Source organism: Sphaerodactylus townsendi, linkage group LG03, assembly GCF_021028975.2.
Source record: "Sphaerodactylus townsendi isolate TG3544 linkage group LG03, MPM_Stown_v2.3, whole genome shotgun sequence".
NCBI classification, from domain to species: Eukaryota; Metazoa; Chordata; class Lepidosauria; order Squamata; family Sphaerodactylidae; genus Sphaerodactylus; species Sphaerodactylus townsendi.
In genome coordinates, this window is record NC_059427.1 from 74,739,894 (window position 1) to 74,761,757 (window position 21,864).

The 21,864-nt window shown below is 42.1% G+C and overlaps 2 protein-coding genes across 4 annotated transcripts in view; one reads left to right on the forward strand and one right to left on the reverse strand.

The window, feature by feature from the left end:
- The window catches only part of LOC125429815 (trypsin inhibitor ClTI-1-like), a 100,526-nt gene that overhangs the window by 30,005 nt on the left and 48,657 nt on the right, over positions 1 to 21,864 (reverse strand). Inside the window, exons 1-2 of one of the 2 annotated variants that reach the window (XM_048491323.1) lie at positions 4,377 to 4,506; positions 4,132 to 4,255 (exon numbers count right to left, since the gene is read on the reverse strand). The gene's annotated coding sequence lies outside the window, so the exon portion shown is untranslated. Of the gene's footprint in view, positions 1 to 4,131; positions 4,256 to 4,376; positions 4,507 to 21,864 lie in introns of those variants that run through there. The other variant, XM_048491324.1, reaches the window with a different exon arrangement.
- The window catches only part of LOC125429813 (serine protease inhibitor Kazal-type 5-like), a 43,291-nt gene continuing 41,554 nt past the window's right edge, over positions 20,128 to 21,864 (forward strand). For both annotated transcript variants that reach the window (XM_048491318.1, XM_048491319.1), the window contains exon 1: positions 20,128 to 20,224. In XM_048491318.1, the coding sequence (XP_048347275.1) occupies positions 20,173 to 20,224 (52 nt within the window). In that variant the 5' untranslated portion in view covers positions 20,128 to 20,172. The remainder of the gene's footprint in view (positions 20,225 to 21,864) is intronic.

Consider the following 21,864-nt stretch of genomic DNA (forward strand, 5'->3'; position numbering starts at 1 on the left):
ACACACCTATAAAACAACAACAACAACAACAACAACACACACACACACACAAAATTACAGTAAATATAGCGCATACAAATATGTGAACAGACTTCCAAATAACTCTATTTTTATATATCTAATACTTAATTTTAACTATTACAGCTTTGTTTTCTGAATATATTGCATCCATTTTTCCCATTTTTTTTGAAAATTTTGTTCTAGCGTATAATCAGCTTCCTCTGCTATTTTTGCTAACTTTGACAATTCTAATACTTTACTTTGCCATTCAAGTTTGGATGGATTTTGATTAGATTTCCAGTATTTCGCCCATACAATTCTGGCTGCGACTGTTAGGTATAGAAACAGTGACGTTTGTATTTTACTCATTTTTAAATCTATCATACCCAGTAAATATCTTTCTGGTTTTAAGGAATTCTTCATATTCAAAATGATGTTTATTTCTTTGTGTATCATCTTCCAAAATTGAGTGGCCTTCTCACAAAACCACCATTGGTGGATAAATGTCCCCGATTTTTTGGAACATTTCCAGCATTTGTCTGATGTATGATATATTTTAGATAATTTTGTTGGTGTAATATACCAACGCATCATCATTTTATAATAATTTTCTTTGATGTAATTGCTTTTTGTGAAATTCAATGTGTTTTTCCATAATCTTTCCCATGCTTCTAGCATTATGTTATGGCCAAGATCTTTGGCCCATTGAATCATGTAATCTTTTATATATTCTGCTTCCAGGTCAAGTTCTAGACAAAATTTGTAGAGGTTACCTATTAGTTTTTTCGGGGATTTTTGTATCAAAAATAGTTGATCGGGTTGCAGGCTATTTTGAAGTCTATTTTTATCTTTGACAAAACAGTGGGGATTCAAAGCTGGGTCTTTCAGATCCTGATCCATCACTCTGTCCTCTACACCACATTAACTCTCATGCATGCATTCATTCATAGTGAAAAAGAATTTAAAATGATAGGTAAGAAAAACAATTGGCAGCAGGAGGGAGAAAATGTTTGGATCAATATTATCTCATATAACTGTAAAGAAATCAAGATGACAGAAAAATTATTGCATTTGTTCTCAAAAAATGGTTGCTTAAAATCAAATCAATTCCATTTCAAGGTCTTCTAATTTTTACCTTTAGAGTAACATTTTTCCTCAAAAATCAAAACTCCAAGAAACAACAAAAATAAATGTAGTAATAATGTTAAAAATTGTTCTGAAAATATGAACTCTTCATACTAATGAAGAAGAGCACCATCGATGGGGTGCTGTGTGGTTTCTGGGCTGTATGGCCGTGTTCTGTCAGCATTCTCTCCTGACGTTTCGCCTGCATCTGTGGCTGGCATCTGAAGACCCTCTGAAGATGCCAGCCACAGATGCAGGCAAAACATCAGGAGAGAATGCTGATAGAACACGGCCATACAGCCTGGAAACCACACAGCACCCCAGTGATTCTGGCCGTGAAAGCCTTTGACAATACAAAGAGCACCATCGTTTGTAAGGGTGATACAATGCAGTGCTTTTGAACCAGGGATTCTGTTTCAGAGGAGCATGAGGATTTATGTGTTCCAAACAAGAATATGTTGTGGGATGTGACTGACAGATTGCAGATGGGGGTGGGGTTAGTTAAGAGTTGCAGCTAGTGAGGGTGTGTGTCCACCCACCTGGTGTTACTCAAGAGGCTAGAATAGTAAGCAATACAGTCTCAAGTTATCTGGAAGCTGGTTGCAACCAACAGGCTGGATTTATGGTATTTTGCAGCTAAGGTAAACTAGGGGTGGGGGACAGTTTTTAGAGAATACACACATTCAGGGTAGGGTTGCCAACCTCCAAGAAGAGCCTGGAAATCTCAGAATTACAAATGATTTCCACATTGCAGAAAGGTTCTAAACTGCTGGCTGGCTACTATGGTAAATAGGGAAAGAGTGAACCGTGGAAAGACAGAGTAATGCTGGTTGGGAACTCTGCTGACCAAAATAACCAAAATAAATAGAACTGTATGTCCAAACTGCCTTCTGGCTCCCTACCTCTTTAACCTTTATCAAAACATCATTGACAATTCACTTTTGGCGAATTCCATCCTTTGGCGAATTCCATCCTTCACACCTATCTAACTGATCCATCTCAAATTTGTTCTATGTTGATGGTGACACGCTGCTATTTCAATCTCGAATTGGACTGAGGTGGCTGCTGAGTGTTATTGTACAGTACTGTTTGAGGGAATCCTTAAATAACAATTATCAAAAGACCAAAGTTGTTGTTTTTTCTGTAAAGGTGTTCCATCATGTCATTTACCTTGGTTTATAAACAGCCAGTCAATTGAGCAGATGAACACCTTTCACTACGTTGGACAGGACATATTACTGCTACTAAAAAGTTAGTGTCAATATGCTCCTCAGTCCTCTTAAGATTCTATTGAACCTCAGGTGGTACCTGCTTACCTGCTGCAATTCATTCAGGTAAAAGTAGCTCCTATCCTATTATATAGAGCATCACTGACAATAGCCAAGGTCAATGAAAGGTATAATTCATGTTTAATTTCTTTCTATGCTCACTCTCAAACATCCCTATGCGCATTTCTGATTCTAGCCATTAGCTCAGAATTTGCCATTAGCTTGGAATTTGCTGAACCATTGCTAGAGGACTTTTCTCTTAGACTAAAAATTTATCACTCATCAAAAGACTGCTTTCTGTACTATCTGGCCAAAGATGGTTTTCAAAGCCCATGGCTGAAACTGGTGAATGACAAATTACAAAAACTGGGCCTTTCCCTTGAAATCCTAAATCAAATGAGTCCTTACTCTGCATGCAGACAAATCAAACTTAGTCTCTTACATTTTGGTAAATGGCGCACATGCTGTAGAGCACGAAGAGTATGCTTCTGTAATGTAAATTTTTATTGAATTCCGTACATATGAATTTTAGATATGTCATTTCCCCTTTTCCTTTTTGATCACAACTTGTTGGTCTATGAGCATTAAATAAATGAATGGAATGGAAAATACAAAAAGTTTCACATAGGCATTTTCCCTGCGGACAAAATATCCTGGGATTGACCCAGGATCATATATCCCAGGGTGTTTTTATCCCGGTTTCTCCCTTTGCACAGCTGCTCGTCAGTGTGTTCAGGCCGGGAGGAAGAACTCTAGTGAATTATGCATGAGTCCCCAGTTTATTTTCATTTTCCACATGAACATTTATGTTTATTTAGTTTATGTAGATTCCATTTTTCCGACGTTCTGATTGGCTGCAACTAAGGGGCAGGAACAGCAGGCAGTGAAGCCATAAAAGTAAACTGGCCCAACTCCCGCGGTGTTTGCATTGGAGCAGAAGCAGGAGTGGTGTAGGCTTAAAAAAAAAAACACAGCAATTTCATCATTATTTTAAGGCTGCGGGATAAGGGAAATCTCGCAGGGCAGCCCCAAGTTAGGCCCAGAAGCCATGCGGAAGCCATGCCCGAACCTGGATGTTTCACCTCCTTATCCCCAGGATATTTTGTCTGTGGGGAAAACGCCATAGTTACTTGAATAGATTATTGGGGACTGTGGCCTGTAGTTATATGTACTGTTCCAGCTTGGATTCTATTGTGTAATTTTGCATCACTACATATGTCATTCTGCTTTGCTTCAGTTCTGTACTTTAGTCTTTTGGTAGCGTTTACAGCCAAATCCGATAGTCTCTAATTGTCTGTTTCTTGGTCATCTCCCTTCCGAATACTGACCCTGCTTGACTTCTGAGATCTGACAAGATCAAACTAGCCCCATCAAGGCAGTGGCGATAATACCTGACTGGAATTGAATAGGACTTGATTGCAATTGAATACAGCCAGTTTGTAGAAATTGTGGAAGCACTACATGCAGAAACACTAGAAGGCCACAATAGGCTCTCCCCTGTCCTGCTTTTCATTACAAAGGGAGGGAAGAAGGAGACAAAACCATGTCAAAACAATTATGTTGGCTTAAGCAGCTTTGGGAAAGTATCAGCCCCACACAGGTTTTACGATTCTTAGTTGACAAAGGTGAATTGAAGTTGAATGGCAGGATAGAAGTAATCCTACTAATTGGCTACCAAACAATAAATGGATAAAAAAAATTGGAAGACATTTAATGAATAGGAAGCCAGATGAAATACCTGCCAAAGATTATTGATGTCATGCAGTTGCCTTCTCGGTTGGATTAGGTTGCCTCATTTGGCAAGAAGTTCAAGGGATCAGGAGTGGGAAGAAGACAAGCCTTCATCCTGGACATGCATGTCTCTGCAAGAAGAACAGGGTTAGCTAGACCAGGAGGAATAGAAAGGCTCTGGATACTTTTGCCTTATTTCCTTCAAAAAGTGGAAGCGGAGTGGTCCTGAGAGTGGTACTGGCAGGCACTTACTTGCCAAAGTGCAGGATAAGGTTGTTTCCACGAGCCAAGGATTTTCTTCTGTATATGAGGAAAGAGTCCTGTTTGTGTGCCATCTGACAAGCTATTTAGTTTTCAGTATGGCTCACCGTTTAACTGGCTGCCTTGAAAAAGTGAATTTGCTCTGCCACCCACTCTGTCCTTTAAAGAAAGACTCCTCCCAGCTCCTATTTCTTCTCATATTTCTTCTATTGCAAATGTATCTCTAGCAACATAATGGCTCCTTCCGCACATGCAGAATAATGCACTTTCAATCCGCTTTCACACTTGTTTGCAAGTGGGTTTTTCTGTTCCACACAATAAAATCCAGCTGCAAAGTGCATTGGAAGTGGATTGGAAGTATATTATTCTGCATGTGCGGAAGGGGCCTACGCTGACAATCTATACACAGACAGGTTTCATGAATCAGGTTTCCATTAAGAGCAAAGCATGGAAAAGCCACATGAGGATAGTGGTATTATTTTGTTGCATTTATACTCATCCAAAGGTACACAGACATGGCTCATGATTTTTCCTACAAAGAGGTGGTGGGGGGGGGGGGAGTAGAACAAAAAGTGCTTCTTTTTGTATACTCCAACCCTGTAAAAATGCAAAATAAATATATAAGAATCCTGCCATATTTGTTTAATATGAGCATTATGGCTAGCACTTCTACTAGCAAGCCAAGTCAGATGCACAGTGGGCTAGTTTGAAAGGCTGTCTTCTGGCAGGCATTGTTTATTCTCCTAAAGTCTACTGCAGATAAAACACTAATTCTTTGTGCATCATGGTTTTCAAATCAGAGATTCAGCAGCTTCAGGACTGTTTCCCCCTTCCCTCTTCTACTGTATGCCTCAGTTCTGCATCCACAGCAATGCTATCCATTATTAGATTATGTTATAAGAAAGAGTCTTTAAAGAGCCTTTAAAAACACAGATCCTCATGATTTTTGCACTAAGACATCCCAAAATCGCCAGCGCATCATAACTCCAGCCATTAGCCACATGTCTGAACACAACAATCACACATCCCATGCTTTGTGGTGCTTTGTGGTGCAAAAACCTGCTTGGAAAACATGGATCCTCATGAATCCTCATGATTTTTGCACTAAGTCATCCCCAAATCACCAGCACATTACAGCTGAAGCCCCTGGCCACATGCCTGAGCACAACAATCATGCATCCCATGCCCCGTGGCACCTCAGTGGTGCAAAAACCTGCTTGGAAAACACAGATCCTCACGATTTTTGCACTGTCACCCCAAAATCACCACCAGGAGGTGGAGGGGTGTGGTGGACCTCTTTCTCCCCCTACTCTCTACTCCTGGCTTCCCCCTCCCTGTCCACCCTGGCAAGCTCTACTTTCCAGCCTGGCCTCCTTACCTCCCTTAGGGATCTTAAAGGGAAAACTTCTCTTAAGCGGGAAAGGTCCTCTTAAAGGGAAAGCTCTTAAGAGGAACGGTCCTTTCCCTTTAAGAGCCTGTGTTTTAAGGGAGGGGCTGAGAGCAGGCTGGGGGATAACAACCGGTTCTGTGAACTAGGGGAAAAATTAGCCACCAGTTCCAGAGAACTGGTGCGAACCAGCTGAATCCCACCACTGGTATAAATCCAAATTCTTCTTCTGATCCCAAACCATAGAAGGCTTTGAAGGTCAACATAAGAACCTTGAATTGTGCCCAGAAGCAAATTGGGATCCAGGTTAGGTAAAAGTAATCCAATCAAGAACTAACTTTATTTGTCATTAAGAAAATTGATCACAGTAAGTTTAAACTGAGTTTTAAAAATCTCCAGAAATTCTAGAAGAGGAGCTGTAGTTCTTAGAGTGGTTTAACTGGTGACCAGAGAATGTGATGAAGTTGTCAGATAACACTTCATCATGTTTTCACCTATAGTTCAATACTATTATAATTATGAGAACTGACTCTGTTTTCCAAATATAGATGTCCCAGCTGTCATTCTCATGATTATAATGAAAAGGAATAGGAAAGTGAAGCACATCTGTTAATATTGGTACTTGATTGTCTAATTCAGAGATTTTAAGCAGAATTCAGATGGTGAAGGAAGTCAGGGCATAATGAAACTGACAAAGAACCTTTCCAGTCATCCCAGTTAAACAAACTTTTTTCCTCTTTTCAGTGTTTCTAGGGAGATGCCAGGTTAGCATGCCAAAATTAAGCATGCATGACTTGAAAAAAAACCTTTGTTTTTTAGAAGTAGCATCCTCCCCAGCCAGCATTTCCTTGCTTAAGCTGGTTCAGTTATTTTAAAGTATTTTAGGTTCTTGTTCATACTTTACAAATTGAATAACTTGTTTTATACTACTGTGTGACAGAGTATGACAGATTTGCAAGGGTTTAGGCAGCCTTAGGCTAGCATGATCTTGTCACATCTCAAAAGCAAACAGGGTGGGAGACCTCCAAGAAATACCAAGGCCATTGCATGGAGGTAGGCAATGGCAAATCATCTCCAAACGTCACTTGCTTTGAAAACCCTGGAAACAAACAAACAAACAAATAAATAAATAAATGCCATGTAACCAACTGGGAAGATTTCCTGAACATTAGAGTTAAATGTCTGTTTCCTGTCAAGGACTGAATTATGAGCAAGAGATGGGTAGTTAAGCCTATAGCAAAGGTGGTAGGGATAACTAGTCATCCACAGGAAGGCTTGCCTATGAAGAAATAGTTTCCTAGGCATCTTGTACTACTGAGCAAAAACATTCAGGTAAAGTCGTGGCAGACTCCGTGTGACCTGCTCCTGGTACATCTACCTCTGTAATGTTGCCTGCCTTCTGAAGGTGTCAAATGTCTGCATCTTTCCTATTGCCTGTCTTTCTGGAGTTGGAAGGAAAATGTCTGCCTTTGAACTCCCTGTGTAACTCTGTTCAATTGCCTGAGGCAGATGTCAAATATAAGCTTCTGCTTACTGTGCAACCCTGTCTGGCAATTTTCCTGTGCTGTTGTAGCAGTTTCAGACAGCAATCCTGAAAGAAGTCTATGCAGAATGCCCCATTTTATTCAGGGGTGTGTGTTCCCAGGAATGTGCTCTTGGGACTGCAGCCTCACTTACCAATCTGCTATTTGAATGGTTTCTACATATTTTTTTTAATCAGAAAACGATGGCTGTTCAGAGCGGCACATTTCTAGGGCTATTAGAATGTAAACCTCTATGTCAGCTCTGTTATGCTGCCTGTCTTTCACTGGATGGCTAGTAACTTCCTCTGTATATATCTTTGTGGCACTAAATGCAAGCTTCTGTGCCTATTGCATACTTCTGATTGCTTCCTTAAATAGCCACATACAAGTCTTTTTTGCTCTGCTGTACCTCTGACTGCCAAGTGCCTCCTTGCGACCAGTGTGTAATACTATCCCTCACTGGTCTATCTAGCCTGCTCAAGCTTATGATGCTCTCCAGAGTCTCAATTAAAAATCTTTCCTGGTCCAGCTACCTGAAATCTTTTTAACTCCATCTACTAGGAACAGACCTGAACATTTTCCACACATAAAGCATGCACAGCTCCTACCTAAAAATGGCCCCTGCCTCATATTTGAACTGTAGATTCCCTGGCTCACGGGTCATACTCTAGCACAGCATGATGAAGTCAATTGGCTGTTGTGGATTTTGCAAGCTGTGTGGCCATGGTCTAGTAGTTTTTGCTCCTAATATTTTGCCTTCATCTATGCCTTTGATAATATCATGAAGTAAATTGATTAGGAAGGATGATTAGTGAAGGTGTGGTAAAACTATCAAGTAAGAAATCAAGAAAGGGAACAGGTAGTCACTGGGACATGATGGCTGCTGGGCGGAGGTGGAGAAATGAATGACAACATCATGCCCCTGTGTCTCTTAGTCAGCAGCTTTGAAATCAGCTTCATTGGCCTGGAAAATTGGGAAACAGGCTGGCAGACAGCAAATTATGTCTGGACAGAAAGGGAGCAAATTTGTATAGCCTGCCTACTCCTCCTTTTCAAAGTGGCATGTAATAATCAGGAGCTAACTTGAGAAAGGAATGAAGGTGAGGTCCAAACTGGATGTTATGTCTGTTGCAGTTCCGATTTGGGGTTACCCCAACCTGATTCTGAGCTTCACACATCACACTATTGACTCATATTCTGTGTTTGGTCTAAGACACCTAGTCCTTTATGTACATACTACTGCCAAGACAAGTCTCCCCAGTTCTATAATTATGCATTTGATTTTTTCTGCCTAAATGTAGAACTTTTAATTCATTTCTGTCGAAATTTATGATATCAATTTAGCCCAGTTTTCCAGCCTGTCAAGAACATCCAGTGCCCTAGCTCTGTATTTTACCATATTTGCTACCCCTCCCAATTTAACATTGCTTGCAAATTTAATAAGCATCCCCACTATTCCTTCATCCAACACACAGCCTCACTCCTTTCCAGTTGCCACTCCTCTCTGAGGGGATGAACAACCATTAACAAGCACTCTTTGGTGCCGTTGTAGACTCCCCCTAACAGTAATAGGATACAAACCACATTTTTACTAACTTGTCAAACAAGAACATCATGCCAACTGACTGTTATATTGCATAGACTCGTGGTGTAAAACTGCTGCAGTGCTACCCCACATTCTTTCCACGGCTGTTAGAAAGCCAAACATCAGTAGCGAATTTAAAGCACAGTCCTAAACAGAATTGCATTTTTCAAAGCCCACTAACTTCAATGAACTTAGAAGGGTGCAGCTCCTCTTAGGACTGCCGATCTCTTACAAATAGACATACATCCTACAGACAGGGGCAGATAGGAGTAACTGAAAGGTAAGGCGAGGATCAAATACCTGATAGTATCTGATGAAAGCGCTTTATCGAAAGCTTATTCTCTGGAAATCTTGCTGATCCTTGAGGTGCTATTGGACCCAGATCTATCACTATAAGACATTTGAAGTTGACAGTTTGTCAGAAGAAATAATTGGTTTGATTGAGGAATCTCAGCTTTCCATATCTAGCAACTGTTAAAAGAATTAACACCCTTCATGGCTGCATAAGAAAAGCCATGCTGGATCAGACCAGCAGTCTGTTTACACAGTGGCCAACCTGGTACTTCTCTAGGAAGCCCACAAACAAGATGACTATTTGAAACTGACAGCCACATTGTCAATGGCTGTGATATCAATGCTATTACTACAGTCATGAGCAGGATGGTAAACTTTCTTTTATTAAATACAGAAACTTGTTGTTGATGCATGTAGCCTACATACTGTTGATGCATGTAGCCTACATACTGTCACAATGGGTTATTTGCCTGTTAGTGTACTACAATATCTACCTTAACAGTTCCCCAGTATTGTAATAGAATCACATGCATATTCTTTCTTTTGTTGCTGAATCTTACGTATGACACTCATATTCCATTGTCCAAGTTCAATCTGTTTGAAATTAGGCACTGTGCTGTGTTCATTGTTTGCTTAAGACATCACAGTCTTTGTGGTTTCATAATTCCATGGCTGCCAGCCAGAGAAAAAACCCACAATTAGTTATCAGTAAGCAAACTTTTGTTACACAGATAGCTTTGCTTGACACATCTGAATTAGTCACAACTCAGTTATGTATACTTGGGCCATTGGCATTCTGCAATGTGTAAATCCAGAATGCCTAAGGGAGGGAGGGAAAGACAAAGACCTGATTGCATGGGCAAAAGAAGGAACTTCCAGCAGCAGGTTTTTCCTGTCCTCTTAAGTTGCACATAGGGGGAAAAAATGATGGAGATTGGCAGAAACAGAAACGTTCTTTTTCTTCTTATATTGCAGTTACAAGAGGAAAAAGAATGTTTCTCCTTCTGTCCAATCTCCATCATTGCCTCAGTGGAGATGGGTTCTTGAGGGCAAAGTAGGTTGAAATTGGCCTAAAAATGGAAGTGGTTGCATGGAGTAGGGTGGTTAACAGTGGGAAAAACCCACCTTTATTCCTGCAGTAACCTGGCCATCAGTGTCTGGAATCAGTTCTATAGCAGTGCTTGGTCACCTAGAATTTTTAACCCCTTAGTTCTGATTTAAATGCCATACAGAAAAAGAATTTGTCTGTATAATATGGTACTGCATGTAGCTGCTGTCTCATTTGAACTAAGTCCTGAGCCACACTTCATGTATTATTAACATTCCAGGGCTTCATAGCCTGTGCAGTTGATACATTTGTGGATGAGGGCCTCAGTACCTTTTATCAAGGTCCTTATGTCCCCTGCACAATCGCACATGCTCTGAAAGTTCTGTTCAGAACTTAATTCCCGGACACATGATCCACTTTGAAACATTTGCTTAGATCCTCATGTATGCAAATGGCTCTTTCTGCCGAGCACAAATAAAACATTTTGAGGCAGGAAATAAAATGTTTTCTCCATGGAGTTTCCACCTGGTTTTAAGCCAAATTTTATATCCTGCCTGAAAATGTGATTTTTTTGAAAACATTTTGGAAATGTTTTCACTTGCTGCATGACCTCTTTCAAACATTTCCCATGCATCTCTGCAGTCACTGGATCTCCACATTGACACCATTTTATCTCACTGGCCATCTAACACTGAATTTCTGTCAGTTTTTGAAAAAATGTGGGGGGATCATGTCTACGTAGCTACGCAGGGAATTGCAGCATGAAACTTTGAAGCTTCCTACCGTGTTTCCCTGAAAATAAGACAGTGTCTTATATTAAATTTTGCTCCCAAAGATGTGCTATGTCTTATTTTCAGGGGATGTCTTATTTTTCTGTGTTCTGGTCGGCGGGCATGCTTCCAAACAAAAACTTTGCTACGTCTTACTTTCGGGGGATGCCTTATATTTCGCACTTCAGCAAAACCTCTACAACGTCTTATTTTCAGGGGATGTCTTATATTCGGGGAAACAGGGTAGCTACAAATCTAAGAAGTTTTTTTTAAAAAAAAACAAACCCCAGAATGGTCACAAAATGGCAGCCAGGAAGCCTTTTCAAGGGGTTGAGTGCAAAAAACCCCCAGGGGTTTTTGAAAACATTTGCAAAAACTTTCTGGGGAAAGGACCACTGCGAGATAAATCTCAGTCTCTATTATGTTTAAATTGTGCTTCAGTACAGCTCAACAGGGAATGGATGCTTTAGGATTAATTTAACTGCCTGAACTAAACATGGAAAGAAGAACCATTATGATTACAAATGGGAATAGGATGTGTCAGAGGTGGAGCAGCAATGGGAACATCTGGGGTGGCTCGCCCAGGGCGCTGCCATTGCAGTCTTGTGTCGGGGGCATGGGTGTGTCAGGGGCGGGGCAGGGTGTGTCAAGAGTCTTTCAGGGTGTTTGGGGGTGGGGCGGGAGGGGGCGCACAGGCAGTTCATGTCCTGGGTGCAGTTTTCCCTCCCTTTGTCACTGGAAAGTGTTACTGGTTTTACTTGATCACCTAAGTGGGTACTGATTGCTTATCTTTCATCAGTGTATATTTGTGTAACAGCAAATATATAAAATGTGAACAATAGAGTACTAGCCCTAAACAGCAATGTATGCCTGCCCAGGAACTCTGTCTGGACACCCCAGGTACATGCCCAGGGATGTTTACCAGTTTGCTGTGGGAAACAACAGTGTAAAACTAATCTAACCACAGCAAGTGTGACTGCCACATAAACTATGAAGCTGCTGACAGCCTAATCCCTCTCAGAGGTTTATTATGCGGACCAGTGAATGAATAAATACTTTGTACACTTCTAACGTATATATACCAGTTTGTGTATTCTAAGTTCTTTGTATGCTGTATAGATGACACAATTCATGCTCATTGCATCTTTAGCATTGTGTGAAGATGTGCTACAGAAAGTCAGTATTAAAGAGAATCAACAAACTCCATGCAGAAGATGTTCCATTCTTCTCTCTCACTGGGCCTTTCCACACTACAGGTTTATTCCAGAGTAAATATTTGAGGCTACTCCCTATTCTACAAGTTTTCCACACTATCGAGCCCCGTAACGCGGATCAGTTCGATTCACTTTCTAATTTACTCCACATATGACTGTTTACCTCACTTTTCCCCTGCTCCTGGATGTATGTATACTTTTTTCAAAAAAAACCCATGGTTTTACTCCAGATGTGCCAGGCTAGTGTGTTGTACCTTGGTGCTGCTCCACTTTCAACATGCCTGCCTAAGCGCTGACGCAACCAGCGTGTACTTCGGAGATGCTCTTGTAGAAGGAAGGGGATTCTCTGCTACAGTGGATGGGTGGGGGCTATCTAAATACCATTGGCACTTGCCTTTTAAAAAATCTACTGCTCCCTCCTCCCCTCCCCTCCCCTCACCTGCTGGCGTCTGGATGGGGCTGCATTTGAGGGTCCGGCTGGGAAACCGGGGGGGCGGGGTTGGGGAGAGGCTTGTCCGTGCTGCACTCCAGGCATGACTTTTCATCTTGCCATGGAGCCCTGGGTGATGGCCAAAGAGGCGGCAGCAGCTGGGGAAGGCAGGGCGAGAGGGCAGGGCTGGAGCTCACCAGGCGCATGGAGTGTGGCTGGGTGGAGGAGTTCCCCTGCACCATCAGTGGCCGCCGTCAGTGGCCACCGCCGGAACTGATTGAGGGGCTTTGCGCAGCCGCCCTCCTTCGCCTCTCCTCTGCCCTTCCTTCTTTCCCTGCCCAGGATTTATTTTTGGGCGCCACAGCTGGAGGCCTCCGGTGGCTCCACTACAGTCTTTGCCCCTCTTGCCTGGTTCCCGGGCTGGTGGAGGAAGCACATGGGCGCTGGTGCGGGGAGAGCACGTGGGCGCATGGGTGCTGGTGGGTGCTGTGGGGAACACCCCAGCTCTGCTGGAAGCCCCAGGCAGGCTCAGCGCCGGCCGGGTGAGTGGGCTGCCATGGACCCACCTGGCTGGCTGGCTGGTCACTGGGCACTCTGCTGTTACGTGGGGGCAGCTGCTCGGCAAGGCAGAGGTGGCGAGGCTGGCTTCTGTGCTGGGGAGGGCGAAGCCTGTCTCATTAGCTTTGGGGGGAGTGGCACGGGGAGGGGGCAGGATTGGATGCTGCAGAAGGGAATCATTGCACCCCCTGCCTAGATGCTTGGCACGGGGCATTGCGTTCAGGGTTGGGCTGGCCAAGTACTTAATTTGATTAAAAACAAAGCTCAAATGCTTCTGACAGCTCCGCTTCTAATCCTGAACACATTGGGACTGGCGGCAGGTTGTCACCTGTGGGGTACTCTGCACATGCTCTGGGGGAGCCCTTTAGTCAACTTGGAGAGGGCAATATACAGTGGGGGCTGAATGACGCTGGAGAAGCAAGACCTGTTACTCAAAACCCTCATGTTCAACCTTATATTGGTGCCAGCACTGCTGAGAAGGGGCTGCTTGGGTGTAGAAGAAACTGGACATCCTTTGCTGGGATCCTGGTGGGATCCTGGCTTACCCAGGTTAGTGGGTCAGAGCTTGTAGGGCGTGGGTTTGTCCAGAAAGGCTGTTTAGGTTTTCTTTGCTTCATGCTGATGGTCAGAAAGTGCGTGCACACACAAACACACATCCTGCCAAAGCTGCTAGTAAAAACACATTGTTTGTGATTGGTGTCTTGTGCTCAGTTGTGGAGAGCCACTCCATTGTAAATTAAAAAGAACTCTCTACATGCTTTTGGGTTGCCAGCAGATCTGCTGGAAAATGCCCTTTTTTACAAAAAAAAGCCAAGGCTTAATGCACACGATAGCAAATTGGAAGGAAGGTTTCCAAGATCTCATTATACCCCCATGAGAAAGCACGAGATAACGGTAGCCAATGGGAAGACAGGAGTGTCATCTTCTAGTTGCCATGTCACGTGGCAACGCGTTCAAAAAGTGCCTGCCCCAGCAGTGCACGACAGCCAATCAGGACATCGAGGACAATTCAAATTTGTGGTAGTGTGGAAATGTCGGCTTTCTTGAATCAGATGCAGGTATTCCTTGATGGTCTCCCATACAAATACTAGCCAGGTTGACCTTGCTTAGCTTCTGAAATCTGACAGGATCAGGGTAGCCTGGGTGATCTAGGTTATAGGACAGTATCCAATCATGCATAGATCCTACCATCATCTGCATTGGGTAGCTAATAGAAGAAGAAGAGTTTGGATTTATATCTCCCCTTTCTCTCCTGCAGGAGACTCAAAGGGGCTTACAATCTCCTTGCCCTTCCCCCCTCACAACAAACACCCTGTGAGGTAGGTGGGACTGAGAGAGCTCCGAGAAGCTGTGACTAGCCCAAGGTCACACAGCTGGCGTGTGTGGGAGTACACAGGCTAATCTGAATTCCCCAGATAAGCCTTCACAGCTCAGGTGGCAGAGCTGGGAATCAAACCCGGTTCCTCCAGTTTAGATACATGAGCTCTTAACCTCCTACGCCACTGCTGCTCCTAATACTGTTAATACTGTAACATTTGAAGGATAAGCACATACTCTGAACCAAAAGAGCATGCATGAAACAATACTAGCTTAGTTTGTGTTTAAAGTGCTGAAATCCCACCCATTAGTTGTTTATCAGGTGTGGGATAGCAGAGTGGACAGAAATGAAAGTGAAATATCTGAAGTTGTTGCAGCCACTTTTGATTACAATGAAAAATCTAAAGCTCAGAAAGCCAATAAGAATTCAGATGTGAGAGAATAAGGTATAAAAGGATCCTGGAGGATCGATGCAAATTACAAAAGTGAGATGCACACATTTTATACTGGTTTACAAGTTGCAAAAATCACATTAAAGCTGCATCACTGATGACATCAATCTTTAGAATATCCCAGAACTTGATAAGCTTGGTTAAAAACATTGTATAAAAGTACATATAGTCCAGTGATGGCGAACCTTTTTGAGACTGAGTGCCCAAATTGCAACCCAAAACCCACTTACTGGTATTTATCACAAAGTGCCAACACGGCAATTTAACCTGAATACTGAGGTTTTAGTTTAGAAAAAACGGTTGGCTCTGAGGCACACGTTACTCAGGAGTAAGCTTAGTGAAGCAACTGTGCAACACTTTCAACGGGTGAATCACGATCCTAGGAGGGTTTACTCAGAAGCAAGTCCCATTGCCAGCAGCCGAGCTTACTCCCAGATAAAGGATCATGCCTAGGCCAGCCTATATGTGTGTGTGTGTGAGGGGGGGGTGATTTTCCACCCTCCTCCCATATGATGAACTCTGTGCGCGAGTGCCCACAGAGAGGGCTCTGAGTGCCACCTCTGGCACCCGTGCCATAGGTTGGCCACCACTGATATAGTCCATTACCTCTCTGAGGTGGGGACTTAGCAAGAGAGATGGTTATGGTAGTATTTAAAGTTACTTTAGGGTAACTATACCTTGAATTTATTGTTTCCATCTGGCATATTTTAATATCTGACCACAAATCAATAAACATCACTTTGTAACATCCTTCTCCTATTATCTTAAGTTTCTTGCCAGAATTATAGTTAAAAGCAGGAATGTATCCATGTATCCATCATCCTTTCTCTACTGATGGCTTGTCAGCCTTGAGATGTTTTAGGAACTTGCTTCCTTTCCTTCCTCTAATCACAAAACAAACTGGTGGTGTTTTGATACACTGAACACAAAAAGGTCTTTGTTGTACTTCAGTTGCCTAAAGGGGAGGATAAGATATACTGACTTTCCCTGTTGGGATAGCTTACTTCATTATAAGCAAAAATAGTATCTAATGGCCTTCCTAGTGTGCTCTCATTCAAGAGTTCTAAAACAATACTGTGTTTTATACAAAGAGCAATTTACTTTTTATTTTCTAAAACAACTTCAAGCAAGCAAAAACTTGTCAGCTTTAAAGAATAAATTAAAGAATAAGTATTTTAATCCTTCTAATATTATACTTTAAGAAACTTTCTATCTATATAAAAACTAATTCCAGTTTTGGCCCCCACAAAGCTAGGAGTGTGCACCCAGATATTTCTCAGATAAGAAATGATGAGGTATTTTGGGGATAATATTATAGTCAGCCAAAATGGTATTCAGGATTTCAGAATACCAAATAACAATTCCTGAAAAATCTTGGAAATATTCAGAGATATTTGGGAATATCTCTAGCTGCAATTTTGGCAGTGCAATCGGGGGGGGGGGGGGATCCCTGTCTGGTTGCAGCATGGGCTTCTGCCAGTGTAAATACCCTCTCCAGGGTACTTATACAGGCAAAGGGGAAAATCTGCTGGCGCCCAGCTGCTGTGGGTGCCCCATAATGCTCTGCTGTAATGCCTGGCCTTGCGCCAGTGCTTGCACACTGCCCCTCACTATGCTGGCATTTTCAGCCCGGAAACCACACAGCACCCCAGTGATTCCAGCCGTGAAAGCCTTGAACAATACTTGCAGACTGTGTGTCATGGGCCACCCTCTGGAGAGCAATGAGTCCTCAGGGGATGAGCAGAGCCCAGTAAGCCCAGACCAGGTTGGGAACCAGCAAAGGGCTGGACTTGGAACAACCAGAGCTCCTGCAGGCTCTACAGGGTAAACAACAAGCATGTCCAGACTCAGAATTAGAAGTGCCTCCAGAAGCAGGCCGTACATCTAGTCCTACTCCAGCTAGAGAGACTCATGCACCTAGCTCATCTGAGCCCCCATGTCAACAGAGGCAGCAATGCAGGGAGCTTTTGCAAGTTAATTGGAGAAGTGTATGCCTGCTAGCTCAAAGAAAGCACGTTTTTCAGCAGGAGGAAACAGAGTCTTCACAGGGGCCCCTTCAGCACATGCAGAATAATGCACTTTCAACCCACTTCCACAATTGTTTGCAAGTGGATTTTTCTATTCCGCACAATAAAAACCAGCTCCAAAGTGCATTGAAAGTGGATTGAAAGTGCATTATTCTGCATGTGCAGAAGGGGCCAGGGTGAAGATTAACATGCTGGAAGACCCTATATTAAGCAGGTGTGCAGAGCATACTGGCCTGGACACAACAAAGCATATGACTGCTGCAGTGCTTCCTCTGACCTGTTGACTCTGTGTATTTTGACCCTTGGACCAGACCTCTAATACTAAAATTGCTTGATGGATGCTCTGATTAGATGTAGCTCCCTGCTATAACTCAATATCCCAGCCTGGCAGCATAATCTAGGACACTGTGTTACCCCACTCCATCTCTATATAAAATGTATATAGTATTATAGTGTGTGCTTTTACATCTCGTTTGGATTTCTACAGCTTGCTTGGAATGTAGCACAACTATTGGAGTTTCAGTTCATTTTTTTTAAAACAAACCCAAAATATTTGGAGTGGGAGTCTGAGCAGGGGTGTGGGTTTCCAATGAGAAAATTGGAAATTTTGAAAAAAAATTCTTCCTAAATACTTTTACTTTCACGATGATATTTGGAACGTTATTGAATGGCTTGTGATTTTTGAGCCATTTTCTTTAGTAAGCCAAGTTCCTTCTATAGAATTACATAATCATAGAGTTGGAAGATACCCCAAGGGCCATCAAGTCCAACTCCCTGCAATGCAGGAACACACAATCAAAGCACTCCTGGCAGATGGCCATCCAGCTTCTTTTTAAAAAGAAGGAGACTCCATCACATTCCAACGTGGTGCATTCCACTGTAAAACAGCCCTTACTATCAGGAAATTTTTCCTGAGGTTTGGTGGAATCTCTTTTCCTTCAGCTTGAACCCATTACTCTCTGGAGCAGCAGAAAACAAGCTTGCTCCCTCACCAACATGACATCCCTGTCAACTGGCCCCTCTATGATGTGGCTGGCCTCTACCCGGGCCAGGGCTTTTACGGCCCTGGCCCCTGTCTGGTGGAACACGCTTCCATCAGCTGTCCAGGACCTGCAGGATCTTAGTGAATTCCGCAGGGCCTGTAAAACCAAATTGTTCTGCTGGGCCTTTGGGGAGGCTGGCCACGGATTTCCCCCCTCGAGTGTCCCCGTGTTGCGTGCTATACCATCATTGGCATAGCTGTTATAACATCTACTCAGCACTATCTGTCCCCTCCCAGCCTGGATATGTAATACTGCTGCTGTGTTTTATAGAGTTTAAGTTATGAATTTTAATTGATTATTTATTTATTGTGCATTATTGTCTTCCTTATTGTTTCGTTGTACACTGCCCAGAGCCCTTCGGGGGTGGGCGGTTCATCAAATAAATAAATAAATAAATAAATAAATAAATAAATAAATAAATAAATAAGTAAGTAAGTAAGTAAGTAAGTAAGTAAGTAAGTAAGTAAGTAAGTAAATGCATGCATGCATACATAACAACAACAACAACAACAACAACAACTGTGGGTTTTTTCAACAAGACATGCTCTGGGTGTTCTGTGCTTGAAATTTAATTCTCAAGTGCATGGGGTTACTCTGGTCCATATGGAGATGAGGCTTAAGCTTCCCTCCACACTGTTTTACTGACCTGAAACAGCTCTAGGGAGATGTTATTTGCCCTGTTGGGGAAATCGTGTGTGTACTGATGAGCTACACATAAGTTTCCCCAGTGGACCAAATAGAACTTCCCAAGTGTGTTTCAGGTAGGAAAAATGGCATTCAGCGAAAGGTTGTCCTTTTATGAATTAATCTCAGACAGGCCTAAGAATAGAGTTCCTTGCATGCAATTCTCAGAATGTATTTGTTGAACAGATACAGGGGGAAAGTGAAATATATGAACTGGCCCAAATTGCTGTGAGTTTAGTATGCTTATTGTTTGTGTCTGTGTTCTGCACTGTCCACATTCCTTCCAAAGTTCCTTTTCAGCTAGACTGCTCTCTCTTATTTCCAACTGCTTACCTGGCTTCTGCATCAGGGGTGATAGCAATGGAGGTGGCGGGGAAAGTGTCTTTCCCTTGCATATGATCACGTCCTCCCCCTCTGCTTCCCAGCCACATGGTTAGATAGCACTGAATTAACTCAGGAACCAATCACTGTGGAGTATCAGTGGTATATGTACCAGAAAGGGAATACAGCTTATAACTCATGATGGAAGAAGAAGTTGGTTTTATGCTCTACTTTTCTCTATGGCTTACAATTGCCTTCCCTTCTCTTCCCCACAACAGACACATGAAATAGGTGGGGATGAGAGAGTTCTAAAAGAACTGTCATTGGCCCAAGGTCACCTGGCAGACTTCATGTGTAGGAATGGGGAAATCTGGTTCACCAGATTATAGTTTGCTACTCATGTGGAATCAAAGTGAGTGGGGAATCAAATCCATTGCTTATAACCACTACACTATACCATGCTGGCTTTCGCTGGGTTACACTATTTTGCTACTGTGTCTGTAGAATTATGAGCATTTAAATGGAAAAAACTGGTGATGGGAAACTTGATGCAAGAGTATTTAGTACAAGGAGGACTCTGCACAATCAACAGCCAAGGGTAACAGCAAGAATAAGAGGAGCAGATAAACTACATTTGTGGGCTCCAATTCTTTGCAGATATTCTGATTCAGGAATCTAGAAACACTGAGTTTGTATCTTGAACTGGTTCATTAAAGCGTAAAGGTCTCCAGACACTGAAGTTCAAGACAGCAAAAGTATGTAATGTACAGCTCATTGTGACATTTGATTTGTATGTACCCCTTAGATGGAGCTTCCAACAGCCAGGGTGCTCTGTTTGTACTGGAAAATGAGATATTCTAAAGGTAAATGTCTCATTTTGATAAAATCCAGGGTGTAACTCTTAGCCTGTTCCATCCTGATGAAAATTATGTTGATGGAATCATTAGAATTCAAATCATCCCTCATCAGACTGGTTTTCATGGTTAATGATGGCTGTTCTAAAGATTATGTCATAAGAAAGGCGGAGAAACTGACCTCCCATACGTACTTACACAATTGAAGCTTACTCTGTCAGGTTTCTTGTGAGCAATGAACTAATAGCATCAAAGCACGCTTACCACCACTATTCTTACCATGAAGGTAACAGGTGTCTTTGTGGTCCTGATGCTTTTCAACTACTTTGAAGGTAAGTAACATTTGTTATAAATATTACAGCTCCATGTCTCTGTTTTTGCCTAAGAAATAGAAGTACTGCTTTTTAGTTCCTGCTGAATTGAAAAAACCAGGGAAAGGCAATGTTAGAAGGATCCCCCTGTTATACTTCATCCATGATTGTGACATAGTTAGATATTTTTGAAATTGTTTATGAAAGACATAATAGGTATGGTTCTGCCACTGGTAAATATCTTGATCTTTTGCATGTGAAAATCCTTTTCAAAAGATTATTATCAAAAGATTATTATGCCAATCATTAACATCAATTTTGTTTTTATTGGAGATGACCATTCCAGTTTGCCTTCTGAGTAAATAGCTTTCATGTGTTAATGACAAATTTTGATCTGTATATTTGTGAAAGTTAGACTACATTTTAAATTCTTCTAACTATCTTCTAACAATCTTCTTACAATCTTCTAACAATTTGGAAAGGGATCAAAATGAACAGAGGCAAAATGTGATTCTTTGGTCTTTACATTATTGGTATTGACATCTTTAGTCTTTACATTATTGGTATTGACATTAACACTATGGTGAGGATGTCAGAAAGAAGTGATAAAATGAGTAGAGGACAACTGAGTATGACATTGTAGCTCTTAGTGCTGTTTTATATATAAACACCATCCTGTTTTCATGGTCTGTTTTGTTGTCAGAAAGTCTAGGAAATCCTAAAATTGCAAACAGTCACTTTAGCTGAGTTCTCAGAGGTAGACTTCCATTTTTTAGTTCTTTGATTGTATTATTTAACCCAGTATTTATCTCTGAGGACTCCTTTATAACTTACTATTAGTAAACTAAATTATCTATGGCATGGCAAAAGAATTAAGTTGTACGTGGCAGGGCCTGAGGAAGTATAGTGCGGCTTTGATCGTGTTGATGGATAAAGATCTCAGGGTGGCATTTTCCATATTTTGGATTAATTCATTATTGTGACCATGAATGGGTTTTGCTACTTGAGGCCCTAATCCAGAATTACCCAATGCAGATGTTTATCAGGTCACCTATGTGTCATGGTATCCCTAGTATGGCATCTCTTTAAAGACAGACACACTTATGTCCTGGCACCTGAGGAATTGTCTTGTGGGCTGGCCCACGGACTGTGTATGGAAAGATTAAGGTGATGCTTTGGGGCTATTGACTAGAACCACATGTTATTAGCACCTGTTTTTTTCAATGGCTCCTAAATGAGGAGGTCTCAGTTTATAGCACTAGATTGGCCCATGTGCCATTCAAATAATCTGAAATCTGGAAGGTACACTCTGGATTCTAGTACATCCTGTCAGTTTGTTCCTGATTTAAATCAGTATCAGGAAATGGTGGGTTTCTGTGGTCAGTTGATTTTGCCTTGTCTGGGGGATGTTGGGTCCCCATTCTAGGGTTTTGATGTAAGTGTTGCATCTCCTTTGCCTGCTACTTACAAAGTAGTCTTCAAACTGTGTTAAGTGGAAAGATAGGCCTTCCACAATGTACCTGCAAAAGATAACAAGGCACAATGGAATTAGCCTGCTTATTGCAACTTGGAAGCTTATCAAGGTGAACTTTTGTTACTGCTTGGATGAGAGACCACCAAGGAAGTGTAGGATTACTATGCAGAGGTAGGCAATGGTAAAC